Source organism: Diabrotica virgifera, chromosome 8 (assembly GCF_917563875.1).
Source record: "Diabrotica virgifera virgifera chromosome 8, PGI_DIABVI_V3a".
Taxonomy (NCBI): domain Eukaryota; kingdom Metazoa; phylum Arthropoda; class Insecta; order Coleoptera; family Chrysomelidae; genus Diabrotica; species Diabrotica virgifera.
The window spans coordinates 140,224,513-140,246,216 of record NC_065450.1 but is presented as its reverse complement, the minus strand read 5'-3'; the positions used below and the strand labels follow the sequence as shown (position 1 = coordinate 140,246,216).

Here is a 21,704-nt window from a genome sequence, read left to right as displayed (position 1 = left end):
TAAAACCTGTTGAGATATGCAAATGAAATTTAGTGAGTTTTATGAGGTAGTTATTGCGCATTTTTGACATACAATTAAGAATTTAATATTCACCATTGGCATGCATACGTAACATGACTCGTTTGTTTATAATTACCCCTTAAAGTTTGCCATACTTATTTAAAAACACCCTGTATTAATGAAAAACATGGCTAGTTGTTAAAATACCTAATTTTAGTTATACAACATAAGCGAATGAATCAAAAACAGCATGTTAAGAAAACATTAGACTACAGTTGGGTTTTAATTTTAGTATTTTACATGCTAGAATATTCCACAAAATGATGCGAACTTTGAGAAAAAAACACAGTTTGATTGGTATACCCGGTGTCCGGTATACAATGACACTTTACCTCTCTAGCAACAATATTTTTCCAGCGATATTGTTAAAGAATACGGCTCTATAGCCTTATACATAAGGCTAACAAGTGAGATATTGAAGAGTAAGTTTCACTCTGCTTGTGAAGCAGCTGACGTGCCATCAACTCTGAATCCCATACTGGTCTGTCCAACCCATCGTAGTGGATAAAAATTAGAACTGGCATTAACATATTGTGCAGATCTGTCACCGAATTGAATGCTTTTCAAATCACAGATAGTGAATAGCAAATACACTAAAAAATGCATGTTTCTAATAAACTTTAGTTAGAATATGGGCACGGATCGCTTACACCGTGAGTTCAAACCCCACCCGGTGTCAGAGATTTATTAATTTGGTTGGTTTTTACTACGGCTATGATATTCAATCTTAAAATGTACCTACTCTGTTACGTTGTTCTAAGATATGAAATATGCTAATGGGCAACTGCGAGACTTGCAAGACTTTTGCTGCAAGAACCAAGACCGGGAGCGCAATACCAAGACCAAGACCAAGACCAGGTGTACTGGCGCAAGACCAAGACCAAGACTATCTAAGTCTCGTCTTGGTCTTGCATTTGGGCAACACTATTCTACACGGGTCCGGCAAACTCTAAAATAGGTCTTACATATACACTAAAGAGAGCAACAAAATTTTTTGGCGATATCTGTAGTAAACTGATGTTTTAGCTTTATTGCATATCGACTGGATATGTTCAGACCTAGATAATGTTTCCGTCACAAGTACACCCAAGTCTTTTTGCTGCGAAACAGTTTTTAGAGAAACATTTGAAAGTACATACCGATTCCTTGGATTGTTTTTACCTAAATGTAGAACTGCACACTTGGATGTGTTTAATGGCAAGCACCAATCGTCTACCCACTTAGCAACCTCTTGAAGGTCGGTCTGTAATTGATTGTAACCAGAAAAGAGATTTGCATATAACTTTGTGTCATCAGCGAAAAGCGACATGTTACTTTTAAGGTGAATTGGCAGATCAGCAACGTATACTAGGAACAAAATCGGCCCCAACACTGAACCCTGCGGAACGCCACTGTATACACTAAACATTGAGGAATAACAGTCACTAACGCGTACGCAAAATTTACGGTTTATTAAAAATCCTTTAATCCACTCAAGTAAGTTTCCTCTAATACGGTTATGTTCGAGCTTAAATAGTAGTCTCTTGTGAGGAACTCGATCAAAAGCCTTAGCAAAGTCTAAATATATAATATCAACAGGTTGATTACTGTCCAAACAAAGAGACCAGTCATTAACACATGTTAACATATTAGTAACTACCGATCTTCCAGGTACAAAACCGTGCTGGGAATTAGGAATTCTATTATTATTTAAGAGAAAGTTCATAACCGATTCGCGAATAACTGATTCCATCAATTTAGCTGCAATGGATGTTAGACTAATTGGTCTATAATTGTCAGGATCTAACTTGTCACCTTTTTTATAAATTTGAGTAACACTAGAGATTTTCCAGCCATCAGGTAAAGTGTGTGACAAAAATGAGGTTTTCATTATAAAACTTAACGGATGGATAATCGAGTTTGCACACTTCTTAAATAAAATTGCGGCGAAACCGTCTAATCCGGGAGCGGAAAAGGATTTTAAACACAACATTTTTTGTTTAAGAATCTCTGGATCAAAGTCTATGTCACTAATATCGTAGTTATTTCTTGTAGAAACAACACATAAAGTATTCGGAAGAGCCTCCTCGATTGTAAACACTTCTTGAAATTTTTTGGGAAAAATAGTAGCTACTTCCATTTTCACTGAGGTTAGTTCGCCTGTTTCGGTTTTTAAAATAGGTAACGAAACTTTAGATAAAATAGAATTTCTGACATATTTATAACGAGGTTTTTTGTTCTTATTTGAGGACAGTTGGTTTTCAAAATTTTGTTTAAATTTTAAAAGTAGTTGATGTTAAGTTATTAGAAAAAGTTCGATGATTGAGGTAGTCAGCATTCGTTTTACTTCGCAAATACTTTTTCCATAATGAGTTTTTAAATTTTATCATTTCAAATATTTCTGAACTTATCCGTGGCTTATTAGGATTACATCTACGTTGCACATAATGAGAGTTATTGCGCATGGATTCATTCAGAAAATTTTCAAAAATTTCCCACTGTTTGTTAACATCCCTACCATTCAACATATCTGCCCAATTTGCAGTAGATACATCTAAGTTTACACGATGATAGTTTATTATTTTATATGTCATTAGCATATTATTTTGTAATATTTCTGACTTGAGGATCTGTATGGAAGTTGAAATAACTGCGTGGTCCGACTTTCCAATTGGAGATGTAACCGAAATATTAGTTAAAAGATTAACATCAGAGGTTAAAGTAAGATCTGGCTGAGAAGGTTGTTGATTCAGACGAAAACGAGTCGGTTCATTGATTATTTGTTCTAATCCAGAATTTTCTAAGAAATTAATAAAAAGCTGAGATTGAGTATCATGAGGGTGATTGATCAGCGGCCAAGAAATGTTGCTTAGATTGAAATCACCAAAAACAATTAAGATTTTATCAGGCCCGGTCCTAGGGGCTTTGCCGCCCTGGGCAAGATCGGCGACCGCCGCCCAGTTTAAAACCCACCCCTTGGTAAACCCAAAAACTCCAAAATTTCACCATGGCCCTTAATTTGCTGAAATCTATCACTTGATGCAATAACGGTTGTGTCTATAATTGTTAAATAGAATTCTAAGAAGTCAACTTAATATCGTCTCTCCTGATCTAGGTCCATACTTTCATCTTCAGCCTCATGGCCAAATTGTAGAAATCACAGTGATTTCTACAAGAGCGTCGTAAATTTCTTCAATTTGGTATCTGATGTAGTAATTGCATCAATTCTACTTTTCCATCTAGTCTCGGACAAAGGTTTCAATGTAAGGCTAGAAATATGAATCTTCAGTATAGCCCAACGATAAATAGATGCTCAGAAAAAGTTCTAAATTTTTGCCACGAAGGAAAAGAAAGGAATTGCAAACTGTGAGGCTTTAGCAGCATTGTTCACGACTAAGTTAAGTGAATGGTCAAAACATAGGACAAAAATGGGTCAAATTTTCCAAAGAGCTCAACAAGCTTTAAAAGATTACCATTGTTGTGATGAAAAAGTTTATCAGTATTGCTCCTCAATAGAAGGAAGTGTTGTGCTAAAAACTATATTATTGATATAAGTCGTTCTATTCCATTTTTCTAATGACGAGTTTCTGAATTTAGAACTTTTTGTGTTTCTTCACTATGGCTTTGTCCGATTCTTGTCGAATTGCTAGTTCTACCCACTATCGCTGTGACTGTAGATGGGCTGGAGACTTAGCGCGACTGGACAAAGCAAATTTAATTTTGACATTGGAAAATATTTTACAGAAAAACCAATACACAGAATTATTTGTCTTAGAATAAATTAACCATTTTCTCTCAACAGTTTGACCATTGCACATTTTGTAACTGTAGTAGTTAGTTGTAAATCTAAGATCTGAATTATATTTCGGGCACAACTGAGCCTCTGCAACGAATAATTTTGGCGGAGAGGCCTCTTGTTACCAAAGTTGCTCTAACAAAATCATTAATTTTATTGGACCACTTTTCTGGATCATAATCAGTAATAACATTGTTTCCTGTGACGGTAGTAGTGGCATCAGTAGCTGACGTAGATTCTGATCATTGTCCCAGATGACTGTCGATGAACTGATAGGGGGCGGCAGCTGACGTGGATGCTGATGATAGGCCTAAGTCTGGGTAAATCTTGTCAGACTCAAAGGAAGCGGTAACAGCTGTATGCTCTCTAGGTTGAGCAATATTGTCAGAATCAGTGTGTAACGACTTTAAAAATTTACCTAGGGAAATTTTAAGCCTTTTTGTTTCAATCTCCTTCTTTGCTCTCTTTTTCCTATACTGGCAGAAGCAGAAAAAGGTTTTGTACCATCCATTATTGCACTCACACAATTATTTTTAATAACACTAAACACTTAGTAGTATTCTGGCACACAACGATACGGAAATTACACTGCACAACAATTGATCTAAACTGATTTAAAAACTAAACACAGTAAAATACCTACAAGCCTATACAATTAAACGAAATACAAAAACACAATAAAATTGTTAACAGCACATCTATGCTCTATGGAAACTTGGTAACAAGTTATACGAAAAGCGTGAGTCAACAGATATCAGTCGGTGCTACTGCACAAGAACCATAACAACAATCCTGGGAGGGAGGTAGGGTGAGGGGTAGTTCTGATCCCACTATTCTTATGCGATGAAGAAGAAGGCGGTGTTGTCGATTTCCCGTCGAATCAACCTTGCAATTGATATTGTTTCACTTATTATTTAATTCTCGTTTTTACAGTTGCGTTTTTGCCCATCTTGTTCATAATATTGATTTTTTATAATATTAAAAAATAATTTATTATTTCTTCAATTTCAAAAATTGGTGTTCTTTAAAATTTGCCGCCCCTAAAATTGCCGCCCTGGGCAGCCGCCCAGTTCGCCCACTCCTGGGGCCGGGCCTGGTTTTATGTTTGGCTATGAGCGTTTCCAATTGACTGTATAATTCTTGATCACTTTGAACGGAACTGTAACCAGGTCTATATATACAAGCTATAGCAAAATTTATTTTTAACTTTTTAGAAGAAAAATTAAGCGTCAACCCTTCATAATGGTGATCAGAGAAGTTTTCACAAACAATGTTAAATTGGCAGAAGTCAGATTCCTTTGCATATATGCAACATCCGCCTCCTATTCTCCCTATGCGGTCTGCTCTAAAAATTTTATACCCAGGTATATTTACCATAGAGTCCAAAATATTTTTGTGCAACCAAGATTCGGATACTAAGAACAGTGAAGGTTTTTCGCATTGAATAAAAGTAATGGTATCTAAAAATTTCGCTTGCAGAGAACAAAGATTAGTATACATAATACGCCATTGATGAAAGCTCGAACTCAGTTTTTTGGTGAAAGATCAATTATACAGGGAATGCCTTTCTGATACTTGATTGTGACGTTTTTTTCTCCATTCTCGATGCGTTGATTTAATTTAAGACGCAGGTCTTTTAAGTATTGTTCTTGCATTGGAGTTTTATCGTCATCAATCTTTATGTTTTTGTTTTGCGTGTTCAGTAGTTTCCTTTTGTTTTTTAAAATAATTTTAGCGACGTGTGCATTCGGAAAAATAACTTTTAATGGACGTGGAAATTTACGATTACTGTCTGGTTTACCTAATCTAAAGACAGATGTTGGTGCATTTGCGGAAAGATCTGTATTAATAGAATTCAAAATAGCGTTAACGGCATTAATATCGTTGTCAGAATCTGGAACATTTCTTATAATGATGTTACTAGACCGATGGATCCGATCCATTGTTTCAGAAATAACTGCCTCTGTATTTACCGACTCTGTCTTAAGAATATGTTGACTAGAGCAGGGGTTCTCAATCTGTGGTACATGTACCACTGATGGTACATATCATTATGTACGGTGGTACACAAAACGCAAAAACACAGCCAAAATCCAGCATTTGTAGTTAATTAGATTACCTACATCCATAGGTATTTCAGTTAGGTGGTACCAAAAATAATTTTATAAGAATTTTGTGGTACATGATTCAAAAACATTGAAAACCACTGGACTAAAGAGTTTTGATTCAAGCATGTCGATTTTATTTTGCAGAGACTGAATAACATCTTTCAAAGAACTAAGGTCGGCAAAGCGATCAACGCATGTACCTATTGCAAAATATTTTAATATTCCTAGTTCGGCTACGCGTGATTTTGTCGTCGGATTTTAAACCGGCACACTTAAAGTGTATTCGGCCCTGGCAATGATCGCACTGAACGGTTCAACGGTTTCCGATAGTAAGGTTCTCTGTGTACCGTGAGTAAGCCCCGGCGCATATTGAACCTAAGCGAGTCACAACCTGCGCCGCACAGTGGTGAATTTTGCCGAAAACCTGGCCAAAATGCAAAAATTTAAGTTTATATATTTCGAGAAATTTTATATGAAACTTGCTCTGTAGGTTTCGGAGGATCATAAACGGCCATTGAGGGTAGAACAATACAAGCATATCACATATTTATATTAGTGTAAAGTTGGGATTGAACGAAAGCGGACCGAACAAAATTAATGTGTGTTATACCATTGAGGCATTGTTAGGCTTTCGTTTAAAACTATAGACGTGTATTATATTGTTATTTTATAGTGAATGCTATTTCTTGAGGTAAGTGGAGTATTTCAATATACTTTTTAGATTCTTTTTCCCAACATAAACTTTATTTACAACATATTTACAAAATGATGGCAAGCATCTTCAATCGTTTTCTGTTTACCAAGTTTTAAAATGGGAAAAGTAAAAAAGTCAGCTTTGGTCAGCAAAGATTTTTTGCTTAATATATAATTTAATATGTATATAAATATTCCTCAAAAAATCATCTGCAACAAGTTGCAAACTTAGCGGAATTCTTCATTTTAAAAAACTGTAACATGTTGGAGAATTTCTACACAAAAGAGACTTTAATGTTAGGGCCAGTTAATAAAGTAAGAATAAATTATGAAGCAGCTAATCCAGTAAATTTACAGTTTTTTTACACAAGAACCGCAGTTTTTTGTTATTTTTTTGCTTTATTCTTCTTTTTTTTTAATCTTTAAATCATTTTACCTTTATGTATAGGTCTATCTTTTTGCTTTCTTATTTTTATATTTTTTAATAATTTTGGTTGTGTGCGTCCAAAAATTTTGCCTTTTTTTAAAAAATAAAATGCATAAACGATACTTTATATTAAAAAGCCAAAAATAAGTAGGTCAACTCTTAATACATCTTAATTGTTTTGTAAATGGATCCGATTAATTATAATTATTACCTGCCAATGTGTGGCTCCTTAACACAAAGTTTCGTTTATGCATTTCATTTTTAAAAAATTAAAATTTTTGGCTCACACGACCAAAATTATTAAAAAATATAAAAGTAAGGAAGCAAAAACATAGGATTATACATAAGAGTAAAAGGTCTTAAAGATTAAAAAAGAAGAAGAAAGCAAAAAAAAAGAACAAAAAACGGCGGCTCTTGTGTAAAAAAACTGTAAATATACTGGATCAGATGCTTCATGTTTTGTTCTTACTTTATTAACTGACCATATAACATTAAAGTCTTTTCATGTACAAATTCTCCAGCATGTTATATTTTTTTAAAAAGAAAAATTCCGCTAAGGATGCATTTGGCCGCAGAAGATTTTTTGAGGAATATTTATATACATTTTGAACTATTTATTAAGCAAAATAAACTTAAAACGATTGAAAATTCTTGCCAATTTTCAAACGTAAATAAAGTCTATTTTACGAAAAAAAGTCTAAAAAGCATATTAAAATACTCCACTTACCTCCAGACATAGCATCCACTATAAACTAACAAAATAATACACGTCTATAGTTCTAATTGAAAAAAAAAACCATGCCCCAATAATATTGTATAATACACTTAATTTTTATTTGGTCCGCTGTCGTTCAATCACAACTTTACACTAATATAAATATATGATATCGTAGGCGCCCATGCCCATGGGCATGGCCACGGCCCCCCTAGCTTTTCTGTTGGTTTAAAAACTATAATATATTGTCATCCAAAGTATACAAAATGTAATGTGCAACACCTTCACGTCTGGCCCCTCCCCTAAAAAATTTTTAGATGGGCACCCATGCATGATCTGCTTGTATTGTTCTACCCTTAACGGCCGTTTATGATTCTCAAAATCCTACAGAGCAAGGTTCATATAAAATTTCTCAGGGTATACCTATAAACTTGGATTTTAACATTTCGGCCAGGTTTTCGGCGAAATTCAGCACTGTGCGCCGCGTGGGACGGGTGACCTGTGCAGTTATTTTTCTAGCGTGCCGCATATTGAACACAAGCTAACCCGACCGTCGGCTGTCGCCGTAACGAATAGAGACGGGCAAAATAAGTGCAAACGCCTAACGGTTACTATTGATACCGGTTCTCAGTGGTACTGAGTACAAATACTGATGTATCCGATCCTTGTACTGAATTGAGTAGGCAACTAAAAAACGGTAGTTCCGTACATGTAACTATATAGTAACGTTTTAATAATATCTTACACGTCCCTAATAGTCGTAGCGGTATGACTTTCGAAAACATCGAATTTGATCATAAGCGGGTGCATAAAAAGATATCTTACACTGAGTATTATATTTCTACATACCTTTATAATAACAAGCATAAGTTAAACACTGCATTGATTGTGATTGCAAAAACGATTAGCATGTTTTAAATAAGATTTTTGCTGATTACGTTTTTGCTAAAATATTAAATAACACAAAAAATACAATTCACAACCATCATTTAATTTTTAACGATAAACAAAAGTCTAATAAATATAAATCATGACAAGTTTAAAATTGATCGACTTTGTCGATAACAGTGTCATTAATAGATATTTTTTACCATGAATCATTTTCCAATGATTGTGTGGATTTAGAAATACATACTAAACAATTTTTTGATCTGTATAAAGGAGATTATAATTATGACACATTATGGTACTCCTTATTTTTCAAATAATAGGCTCTTGTAAACGCATATCTTTGATTTATTGGCTCAAGCCACACTAACTAGATACTTCACAAGAAATTAAAAATAATTAGCATGTAAAAATTCACTGTTTTAATCAGATATCCACAGAGAACGGCAGTTCTCACCAGTGGCGCACAACACCCCTACATGCGACACTATATATACACGAAATTTTCGATTTTCTAAACCTGACTGAATTGAAAATTGGGCCAAAACCCATCTTAAAGTTTAGGAAAAGAGTCGTCCATTCATATGTCAACCATCAATTTTGGTCCAAGGGTGTGGATTTTACGGCCCTTCCCATTTAAAGCCTGTTTTTCGTTCTCGTCCCCAAAACTCCCAAAAATTTCAAAAATTTAAGCCCGACCTTTGCGGCTTCTGATAGCACAGATAATTACCTTTCCAACGCATGTTAAATTTTGAAAATCGGTTTTACCATTCAAAAGTTATCGAGCTCAGAAATATGACTCAATTTTTATTTAAAAAATTGAAAATGTTTGTGGATATGTATGTATGTATGTATGTATGTATGTATGTATGTATGTGTGTGGAAAAGTTACACCGATCTGAATGATTTTTTCTGTGTTTCAAGAAGGTGTGAGGGCCGATTCAGAACCGGTCTAATTTTTGACTTCTGACTACCCTTAGCCAGCTAGAGGGCTAGGTAGATACAAAATAGCATATTTTTTGGGCGTATATATCTTAGGTTCAAGGAAAGACAGGAAAACCGCAAATACATCAAATTAATAGGGTTGAGTTAAGCTTTTAAATGGCGTATAAGCGATCAAGCTGAGGCATATACACTGCTCATCATAGCCAAAAAACTGAAAAATTAAACTTTGAAAATTTTGGTTTTTCGACAATTACTCAAAATTTCAACCTACGAATTGTGCCAATAACTGAGCGTTTGTAGAAGGACTTAGGATGCGTCTAACGGTGTATACTTCATATCTGGGAAAATTCGAATTTTTAAGTTATAGGCTTCATAAGTATGATCAAATCTATTTCTTATGGGAAAAACGGGTTTTCAAGCTCAATAATTCCTGTAATACGTTCAGTTATCACACTCGATCTTGGATGCATCAGATACTACTTGTCAATACGTTTCAAACTCATGTTTGGTGATCAACATCAGGTAAGCCGTTCAGAAGTTATAGAGCTCCAAATGTATAATTAGTCCAGGAACTGTAATTTTTCACTTCGCAATTTTTACAGAATGGATAGATTTGTTTGAAAATTTGTCAATAAGTAGTGGATAGTCCAAGGATCAAAATCTATATGATACAGAAATACGCTTTTACCATGGGGTGGTTGCCACCTCATCTCGAGGGTGGAAATTTTTTATTATATTTTGACCGCAAATGCTGGTAAAAACATTAATTATAAGCAAAAAAATGTTCATTATACATTTTTTGCATAAAATTAATAGTTTTCGATTTAGTGGTTATCGAAGCTATTAGTTTTATATCGAACAAATTACCAGAGACCGGCAGTTTTCGCCAGTGGCTCAGAAATACACCCCCCTACACGCGACACTATTATATGCACGAAATTTTCAATTTTCTAAATCTGACTGAATTGAAAATTGTGCCAACTCCCATCTTCAAGTTAAGAAAAAGACTCACCCATTCATATGTCAACCATCCATTTTATTCCAAGGGTGTCGATTTTACGGCCCTTCCTATTTAGGGTCTGTTTTTCGTTCTGGTCCCCAAAACTCCCAAAAACTTCGAAAATTTAAGTCCGACCTTTGCGGCTTCTAACAATACTGATCATTACCTTTCCAACTCATGTCTAATTTTGAACATTACCAGAGAACGGCAGTTCTCGCCAGTGGCGCACACCCACACCCCCCTACAAGCGACACTATATTATACACGAAATTTTCGATTTTCTAAATCTGACTGAATTGAAAATTGGGCCAACTCCCATCTTAAAGTTCAGAAAAAGACTCACCGATTTATATGTCAACCATCGATTTTGGTCCAAGGGTGTAGATTTTACGGCCCTTCCTATTTAGGGTCTGTTTTTCGTTCTCGTCCCCAAAATTCCCAAAAATTTTAAAAATTAAGTCCAACCTTTGCGGCTTCTAATACAACTTATCATTACCTTTCCAACGCATGTCTAATTTTGAAAATCGGTTATACCATTCAAAAGTTATAGAGCTTAGAAATGTGACTCAATTTTTATTTAAAAAAGAGAAAATGTTTGTGGATATGTATGTATGTGTGTTTAAAAGTTAAACCGATTTGATATTTTTTCTCTGTGTTTGAAGAGGAGGTCAGGGCCGATTTAGAACCGGTGTAGTTTGTGACTTTTGACCACCCATAAGCCAGCTATAGGACTTGGTAGGTACAAAACAGCATATTTTTTTGGGGTATATATCTTCGGTTCAAGAAGAGACAGGAAAACCGCAAATACACCAAATCCATAGCGTTGAGTTAAGCTTTCAAATAGTGTCTAAGCTGTCAGGATCAGACATACACACGGCTCAGTATCGCCGAAAAACTGAAAAACTAAACTTGGAAAATTTTGGTTTTTCGACAATTACTCAACATTTCAACCTACTAATTGCGCCAATAACTTAGCGTTTGTAGAAGGACTAAGACGAATCTAACGGTGTATACCTTATATCCGGGAAAGTTCGAATTTTTAGGTTATAGGCTTCATAAGTATGATAAAATCTATTTCCTGTGGGAAAAACGGTTTCTTAAGATCAATAATTCCTGTAATAGCTTCAGTTATCATACTTGACCTTAGATCCATCAGATACTACTGATCGATACGTTTCAAACTCATGTTTACTGATCAAAATCGGTTAAGCCGTTTAGAAGTTATTAAGCTATAAAAGTATAATCCAATTAACGATTATTCCCGAAATGGTTTATGTAGTTGTAGTGGTTACGACGCTAAATTTGATCTGGCAACGGGCAATCCGATTTCATTTACCGGCCATCTCAATATTTTTGTTTCAATCTATTTCGAATAGAAAAAAATCTAGTGTACATTCGATGGATACTAGATTATCTGGGATATAATGCAACAAAGGTGACCATTTATAAAGCTTGACGTGTAATAGGTAGTGTGACCAACTCCAATTCAGTCGAACTCGGGACAAAGCTGAAAAAAATACTTAAAATCAGGGACTTTTCAATAAAAATCGGGCCATGTTTTTTAAATATAGAACTTTAATATCATCATTTTATTGATAATATAACATTTTTATGTTGACAATGATATTTTTGTTGGGATTAAGCAACAATTGATTGTAATTATAACTACATTTTTCTTAGTTTTTGACGTTTCGACTCCCAATCCGGAAATCGTTCTTAAAAAAGGAAATTTTTTATGTGGTACTAGTAATACAAAGAGCACTGAACGCTAGAATGCTGGAAAAAAGACCGGTTGGAAAGCCAAGAAAGGGCTGGGAAGACACAGTAAACAGCGACACACAAGCACTTTTAGGAGTCCGTGTATGGAGAAGAGCAGCCACATACAAACAAGGGTGGAGGCAAAAAATAAAGGAGGCCAAGGCTCAATTTGGGCTGTAGCGTCGTAGAAGAAAAAAAATTAGTACATATTACATTCCAGACATTGTCGACTTTTTTGCGTCCCACCAATTCAATTTAATGTGAATTCTTAAAAGAATAACGTATTCAAAATTTCAAAATAAAATTTTACCAAAACTTTGAAAATTCGGATGGCCCGGAAGCCTTGTTCGCGACACCTGGACACGACTTCGTAATTCGGGCCATGTCCCGGATTTTTCGGGCTAGTTGGTCACATTAGTAATAAGGGAAAATTGCATTCAACTTCATACATTTAATTTATAAATAACTTTGAAAAACTCCTGATACAAGAATAAAAAAACCGCTAAACGCCGTAAAAATGAGTGGCGCATAAAATATTCCAGCTACAAAAGATCTGATATGAATATTACGTGGCGCGAAAATGGATTTTCATTTGATGCAAAACAAAATTCTAGTTTTATTTTAAAAGATTTTTCCATAATATTTGCTAAATTTGAAGTAAACTAAAAAACTTGAAAAACTCCTGATACAAGAATAAAAAACCGCTAAACGCCGTAAAAATGAGTGGCGCATACAATATTCCAGCTACAAAAGATCTGATATGAAAATTACGTGGCGCGAAAATGTATTTCATTTTGATGCAAAACAAAATTCTAGTTTTATTTTAAAAGATTTTTCCATAATATTTGCTAAATTTGAAGTAAACGCGCCACAAAAGAGTAACTTTGATACAGTTTGAAATTTGAAACTCTTTTGTGGCGCGTTTACTTCAAATTTAGCAAATATTATGGAAAAATCTTTTAAAATAAAACTAGAATTTTGTTTTGCATCAAAATGAAATACATTTTCGCGCCACGTAATTTTCATATCAGATCTTTTGTAGCTGGAATATTGTATGCGCCACTCATTTTTACGGCGTTTAGCGGTTTTTTATTCTTGTATTATATTCCCTACTATTGCAATACAATATTAAAACGAATAAACGAAAACTTGTAGAGTGGTGCTGATTGATACAACAGAGCAATAAAATGTTATTCATTCATGATATGTAATTCATGAAAATGTTATTCATGATAGTGTAAAATATATCGCACCCGTCCCAAGGCCCAGAAAACTGTACGTTGACGACAGGCCTTCCCAAGCTCGACCTGCGAACGCATGAACTGATAGTAGGATGCGCAGAACGGTCTACGCAGTCCGCCGACGCAGGTTGTGTCTGGCTTAGGATCAATTTGCGCCGGGGCTAAGCCTTTAACAATTTCAGTACTACAATTTAGACATGCGCTCATGTTTACAATTAGAATGGGACAGTTCACTGATAAATATAATTAGTATAAAAACCTGATTTTTAACCACAAAAGTTGTAACAGCGTATTGTAGAAAAACTACTACATTGTGGCCTGGATAAAAAATAACTGGTTGTCGATTGTAATGTGTCAAGCTTGGTATCGCAAAATCCAAAGCTTAGGTTCAGTTTCTGAATATAATGACAAAAATTCCGATACTGGGAAATTATTAAATTTATTTTTTTGTATTAATTTTTTACAATCAACGAAAGTTGGAAGTTGAATTATTTGTGAAAATCCCGGATGACAAACGTGTAAAGAATTTTACTGATTTCATAGTTGAAAACTATTTGGAAGAATCTAGGTTTTCCCCAGAAAGGGCCAGTAGTACAAATAGTATGTGCCGCACTTGAAATGCATGCGCATCATTTCAGTGTGTTTTAAATTCTAGTTTTTACTACCCACATCCGAATATTTTCAACTTTTTAAATGTCATAATGGGTATTCAATCCAAAAATATGTGAAAATAAAAAGTGCGAATAACTCGTGTTACGAGAGCAATGTAGTTTAAATAAAATTAAAGAACTGCAAGATAACAAATTACAGAATTAAGCGTTTATAACTCCCCATTAGGTTTAGATATTATGTTATAGTATTAGGTCTATAAATAGGTATGGTAAATATGTACATATTTACTAAAAAGTATGTTTTAGTTAGTTTATAAAAAAAGTTAATTATATTAAATAATGATTAAATAGAGTAAAAAATATTTGATTTTTGTGTTCTCTTAAAAAAATTTAATTTATGTTCTTAAATTTGACCCTCGTAGGGTAAATACTAGTGTTCGAGTGAAAGGAGCAGATCATTATCTGTTAACAACTATAAACCGTTTATCCCCTTTCGTAAAATCCGTGAATTGAAGGTCCCCGACCATTTGTGGCACCTCTTTTTCTTTAACATTTTATTAAAATACAGGGGCAATAAACAATAATCCAGACTCAAGACGTGGTCTGAAGGCAGGCGGCAGGTATCGACAGCATGCAAAACAAAACGTGACACAACCGAAGGCCGGCAATTGCAACAAGGGTTGTAAATGCAGGTTTTTCCTACTGATAAACATTGCCATTATAAAAATATACTCTAATCTCTTTATATAGAGAGAAATAATTAGGTCATTAGGTGAATGTATAATGTTAAAATTGGTATCCATTTGAAACTACATTCTACATTCTGTTAAAATTTTAAAGCAAAAAATATAGTTTCATTCTTCACATCTTTATTTATTTCAATGTACATTTTATTCGAAATTGTTTGGTTCAAATTATTACTACCAAAAAAGCAAGACCAGCAAGATTCTTGCAGCAAGACCAAGACCAAGAACAAGACCGGCTAGTGCAAGACCAAGACCAAGACCAAGACTGCCTTTTAGCTGCAAGACCAAGACCAAGACCAAGCGTGCAAGAACAAGACCAAGACCAAGACTAGCCTGGTCTTGGTCTTGTTCTTGTTTCGCTCATCACTACTGGAAATGCAGTAGTAGCAGTGTTCCCAGATGACTTTTTTGAGGATCAGGAGGTGTCGCCACGAACGATCAGGAGATTTCAGGAGACTCGCTCGCCTCAAAAATTGGTAGAATTCTGTAGTTTCAGTCTTTACGTTTATAGATTGGCAACTAGATGTCGCCACGAAAAATCAGTAGAATCAGTTGGTGGAGTATTTTTACGTTTATAGGTAGGCATGCAACTCTATAAAATCTGTAAGGGACGGCTGTGGCAACGCTAGATGGCGGCTAAAGCATAAAAATAAAAAAAAATGAAATAGGATAAAATTCTGAAAAATTCAAACTCCATACAAAACCGTTCTTGAATCGTTACGAGCATGCGCAATGACGAATAATGCTGCGCAGTAACACATTTTTCGTTACTGCGCATCCTCGCAATCATTCAAGAACGGTTTTGTATCGAGTTGGAACAAAACCAGATGATTTTCATAATTCCATCACTTCATCAGGAGGTTTAAGGACGCCATCAGTAGATCAGTAGGCGAGGGTCGCCATCAGTAGGTCTCCTGAAATTTCAGGAGGTCTGAGAACACTGAGTAGTAGTGTATTTCTTCATCTTTCTGTGATGTATCCGGACAAACCTTACCACTTGTAGCTCGCTGGGGTATTCAGCTCTGAAACCAAATTGTGCTTCTGGTATAGTACCTTCTGTTTCAGACTCTGCTTATAACATTCCACTCTTGTTGCTGAAAATGATTAAATACGTAAAATAATCGGTTATCGAATCGTTTTAATTACTTATTGCTTGCTATTAATGATTTTGACGCTATATTAACTTCGATAAGATATGCTGGTTAAAGTTATACAGCGTGTGAAAGATATAAATGTATTGGCTCTAACACAAAATTAATCAGTGAAAATATAGGATAAGTCTCTTTACACTTTAACTGTCTATGCTAGATAAACTCGACACAGAAAGGCACTTAAATATTTGTAAGAGATTGTTTCACCCTATGACTTGGCGGTAGCGGGATTACGACTGCACTTGTACACTTTTCGTATGAAAATATGTAGATATATCAGTATAAAAATACCACGTTGCCAAGTCATCAGAAAAGGCATTAAAATTAAAATAAACCAGCAGAAGGCATAAACAATTAACACAGTAAAGATAGTACAGTGAACTCTCTCTTGAACGGACAGTAGTCGTTCTTCATAAAGTGTCCGTTTAAAGGAGGTGTCCGTTGAAGAGAAAAAATATGTTAACTTAGATGTTTTAAAAATAAGTGCATGTATGCATGTATAACACAAGTTGTGGATGACCACACAGCATTGTCTATGAAGATTGAATATTGAACTTTTCGATTTTCTCTCTGCATTCTTCTATCAAAATATTATATTGGTACAAAAAGAATTGTGATCCTATCTTTAGAAGCCTTGCCTCCAATGCCCCTTTCTCCTTTCAGGGTATAAGTTTTCTTGGGTAATGTTCTAAACTCTAAAAAATAATCCCGTCTCATCTGCGTTAATAATAGGTCTGTTCCAACACAACGAAAACCGTCCATGTAACGATCACCGTCCTGCGCAGTAAACAAAATAACCCATGGAACTCACGATGTACAGACACAGAATGCATGGAACGTATTATTTTATAGTAACGTGATCGTTACATGATGGTTCTTCGTTGTGTTGGAACAAAACTCAAGCTTAGTTCCCTTGCAACTTCTAATGCATTTTCTTGAATAATTCTACCAGAATCAGTAACATTTTTAGACCGCACTTCACAAAACCAATCGAAAATAATTATTTATAGGTCTAAGGCAGTACCATCGGCTTTCAAAATTTTCTTTTCGCTTCCAGATGAGCGTTCTCAGAAAACTGATTGATTAAATCACTTTTATGTTTCAAAATTTCACTGGCTTGAGGCAGGGCCGTAACTACGATGTTGGGGGCCCCGGGGCAAACGTGATCTGGGGGCCCCTACCGTGGGGTCTGGGGTTTCTCCCCCAGCGGAATGGGGGGGGGGTTCGGAAAAATGCTTGATATTTAACCGCTTGAAAACTCATTTTAAAGCATTTCATAACTGAAGTTTCTTGTACCTACATATCGCTATTTTCGTTGACCAACACAAAAAAATTTGAAATCCCCTTATTGTAAGTTAAATAATTTTGCAAATACCATCTTATCTGTTTTATGCAAGTACATTGTTCGGCTACAGTGTGGTTCCTTTCACGTACCAATATGTGGCCGAGGGTAAATTGGTTAAGAAAATATAGCTCGGACGGGGCCCGTATTCCAGTTGCATTTTAGTTTTTATTTCGCCAAATGACTAATTTTCTCAGTAACAATTTATATCTTTACGAAAGGTCTCGGGGGCCCCAGCTTAGCCCGGCGGCCTTCTCTTCCAATGGCATTTTAGGTTTTATTACGCCAAAATAACAAATTTCCTAGGTAATAATTTAAATTTTTATGTTATGGTCTCGGGGGCCCCAGCTTATCCCCCTCAACTTTATGTTGAGGCGTAGGGTGCATCTGTAAGGTCTTTTTAAAATTGTGTCATTTGAAACTATTTCGCTGGGAACGGCTTTTAAAATACATATTTTTATTTTCCTCGTTAAAATATATGCACGGTGAACCAAAAGTGGGCCCCTGCGGGGCTCCTCTTTGCCGGGGGCCCCGGGGCACTGCCCCGGTTGCCCCAATGGTAGTTACGGCCCTGGCTTGAGGTTTTCCAATTCCAAATTTTTCATCTAACTGCCTAACATTTAACTTATGCTTCTCTCCATAATGAACCACATCGACTTCTTCTTTCAAACTTAAAAAAATCTAATCGACACAAATATTATGATGAAATTTAATCCAAAAATATTTTTTTAAGAAACACTCATAAAAATACAACGACATCTATTGCATATGCTTAATCAGACATTCCGGTTAAAATAAATAAAATAAAAATAAAATAATTTACAAACATTAAATTTTTATTACTTATGTAGTGTTGATAACGTGAACGGTATCAAATATCATTTCGTGGACATCTGTATTGATTTGAAATAATAAATGTATTTTTCTACGGCCGTGCTAAAAGAGCCACTTTAACGAACGCATTTCGTTTCCGAAAGTTGCACTTTCCCGCACGGCGTGCGTAAAAGTAAATTTTCCCGCACGGCGTGCGGGAAAGTAAAATACCTTGTAATATGGCATTATAATATATTATAATACATGCAATAAACTAATATTTAGATATTATTTACTAATTTATTTCAAATTTATCTTATTGTGTTCATGTTTTAATGAAATTAGCGCGATTATTTCATTCATAGGAGATTCTGACCAATAGAAAGCTACAGAAACCTAAATTAAATCGATAATTTTTGATAATTGCCCGTCGTTAATTATATTAAGTCAGATGCCCTTCATTGCTACGAAAAAATACATTCAGTGACATTAATGACAATTAATGTTTTAAAAATTATAAAAGTGATGACTTTCAACGGTGAAATATTTATAACAACTGTGTGTTTAATTGTACTAATTTGTACTTATACAAATAAATTACAATAAAATTTTGGTTTTGAACAGTTTTATTCATGAAATAATCGCAACAAATTGCACGCGATCTCTAAAATTAATATAGAATTTTTGCCCTCGTGACACTTTGACATAATTAAAACTGTCAAAGTGACACTCGGAAAAAATTCAATAATTATAGGGCCGGTTGTTCGAAAGCTAATCAACAATGATCATTATCAAATATTTAATTACTTTAACGAACTGTCAAGGTCAACTTTGTTTGGGTTGCTGAAAACATAATATGAAATTACTTAATCAATTATGTTAATAATTGTTATGTTAATTGAATAACTAATCTCATAATTTTAATCAATTATGTTTTCAGCAACTAAATAAAAGTTGACATTGACAGTTTTGGTGGCAGTAATTAAATATTTGATAGTGATCATTGTTGATTAGCGTTCGAACAACCGGCCCTTAGAGCTCTTGTGCAATTACTACTGATTATTTCATTCATAGGAGATTCTGACCAATAGAAAGCTACAGAAATCTAAATTAAACTGATAACTTTTTTGATAATTGCCCGTCGTCAAGCATATTACGTCAGATGCCCTTCGTTGCTACGAAAAAATACATTCAGTGACATTAATGACAAATGTTTTAAAAATGATAAAAGTGATGACTTTCAACCGTCAAATACACATTTATAACAACTGTGTGTTTGATTGTACTAAGTTGTACTTAGATAAATAAATTACAATAAAATTTTGGTTTTGAACAGTTTTATTCATGAAATAATCGCAACAAATTGCACACGATCTCTAAAATTAATATAGAATTTTAGAGCTCTTGTGCAATTACTACTGATAATTCGATGAAATAAAATTATTTTTTTGACATAATATTTAAAAGTCAGGTCAGTAGACAATAGGGCTTTTCATCGATTGTCATTTGTTTCGAGCTTCTGTCAAATGTCGTATAATCCGTATATAATATTAATATACACGGATTATACAACATATGACAGAAGCTCGAAACAAATGACTGTGAATGAAAAGCCCTATTACAATGGTTTTGAATCGTCGTCATGGAAACCAATGTCGTCGTGGTAACCCATTATATTGAAAGTTTGGTTTTGACAACCTTGTCAAAGAATTAATTTGTGAATTTTCACTTCTAAATAAAAATTGATATAACTCTATTTTTTGTGGCTTTTTTTCCAAAAGTACGGCCCTAGAAAAAATATTGTTCCTAACTCATGCGGAAAGTGTCTTCCCCGCACTCGACTGCTTGCCCAAACTCCGCTATCGCGTCGTTCGGGTCAACGGCAGTCTCGTGCGTGAAAGTATCACTTTCCGCACTAGTTAGGAAATAGTATATTGTACAACAAGAGAGAAAAAAAGACATATTTCTCACGAGCGCAGAAGTTTGTTGGCACGAGCCGAGGCACGAGGCGAGTGCCGCAAATCAAGCGAGAGAGAAATATGTCATTTTCTCTCGTGTTGTACACTGTACTTTTTCTATGGATGCGTTTTTGTCAAGAGTTCAAATTTCAAAATTAAATAATTTAGGTGCTTTTAGGTATATTATATGCCTTAATTGAAATAAAATACATATATACACATAGGTATTTAATATTCTTAATATTTATATACTTTATTTATTTAAAATTATAATTCACAGTTGAGTAGTCTTAAAAGGTAATTTTTGATAAGTTTTGACAAGTTTGAACACATTTTATTTGACAAAAATAATTGTGTTTGTATTGTGCATGTTACCATGGAAATGGCGATCCTATGTATGTAAACCGGCGGTGAACCCGTGAGAAAAAATATTTCTCACTGCAATGGCCGACTTTTCTCACTGCCTGAGAAATTGTTCGTTTTGAATGCATGTAAGTAGTGAGAGAAGTTGCACATTGCATAGCATCCATAGAAAAATAACTATATATACTGAAGTTTTATATTGTAAAATATTTGGAAAATTTTTTTAATTTTTTTTACTTACTGTCCGCTATTACACATAATTTACTGTCCGCGTCCGTTGTTAAGAGTGTCCGTCGAGGGGAGTTAAAGGGTACAGGTTCATATATGGCCAAATTATTTTTGTTTTAAAAATCGTCCGTATAGAGAAGGTGTCCGGCGAAGAGAGGTGTCCGTTAAGAGAGAGTTTACTGTACGTTTTGTTAAAATTCTGTTTTTATTTTTTATCTTCTTTATTTAAAATGTTGTCAGTTAACTTTAGAAACAATTAATTCAGACGAATCGTCTTGTTCTAGGTGCTGGCCACTGCGCGAATCTGCTTGAGCCTCAATATTATGATACTCCACAACTAAAGGCATCTAGAGTCCAAATAGGAGCACATATAGGTACTTGGATTAATAATTCGTAATCTACTTTGTAGTGAAGGTACATTTTAAACTAAGTCTGAAGAAAAGGAGGATAAACTGTTAAAATAAGGCTATGTTAAATATTGCTACCTATATCTTAATAAAGGTATAGTATTACTACATATTCGTTTATTTGAATATCCAAACAGATTATACATATAAAAGGAAAACTTATTTCCTATATCAATAAAATGCTCCTATAGTACAGAAAATATAGATCAACTTATTCTTTTAGGGCCAATTTCTCATATCGAGTTCAACTCCAGTTGTCTAACGATAAACGATAACATTATTTTTGTTTTTATAATATTTATTTATAATTATTAAAATTACTATTTGACTATAAATACTTAAATTTACCTTTATTCAAAAACAGCATAAAAAAGGTAGTTCAAAATGGCGATAGTTTTTTACTTTTTGCCATCTATTGGCATTTCTCGAAAGCTGTAGAACGTGCACTGTTATGAACGTGCAATGTGAAATGCAT

The 21,704-nt window shown here is 34.5% G+C and overlaps 1 protein-coding gene across 1 annotated transcript in view; it reads left to right on the top strand.

Moving 5' to 3' along the window:
- The window catches only part of LOC126890277 (putative serine protease K12H4.7), a 103,394-nt gene extending 82,071 nt beyond the window's left edge, over nt 1–21,323 (top strand). Inside the window, exon 7 of the mRNA XM_050659134.1 lies at nt 21,107–21,323. Within this exon, the coding sequence (XP_050515091.1) occupies nt 21,107–21,219 (113 nt within the window). The 3' untranslated portion in view covers nt 21,220–21,323. The remainder of the gene's footprint in view (nt 1–21,106) is intronic.
- Nucleotides 21,324–21,704: the final 381 nt, after the last annotated feature.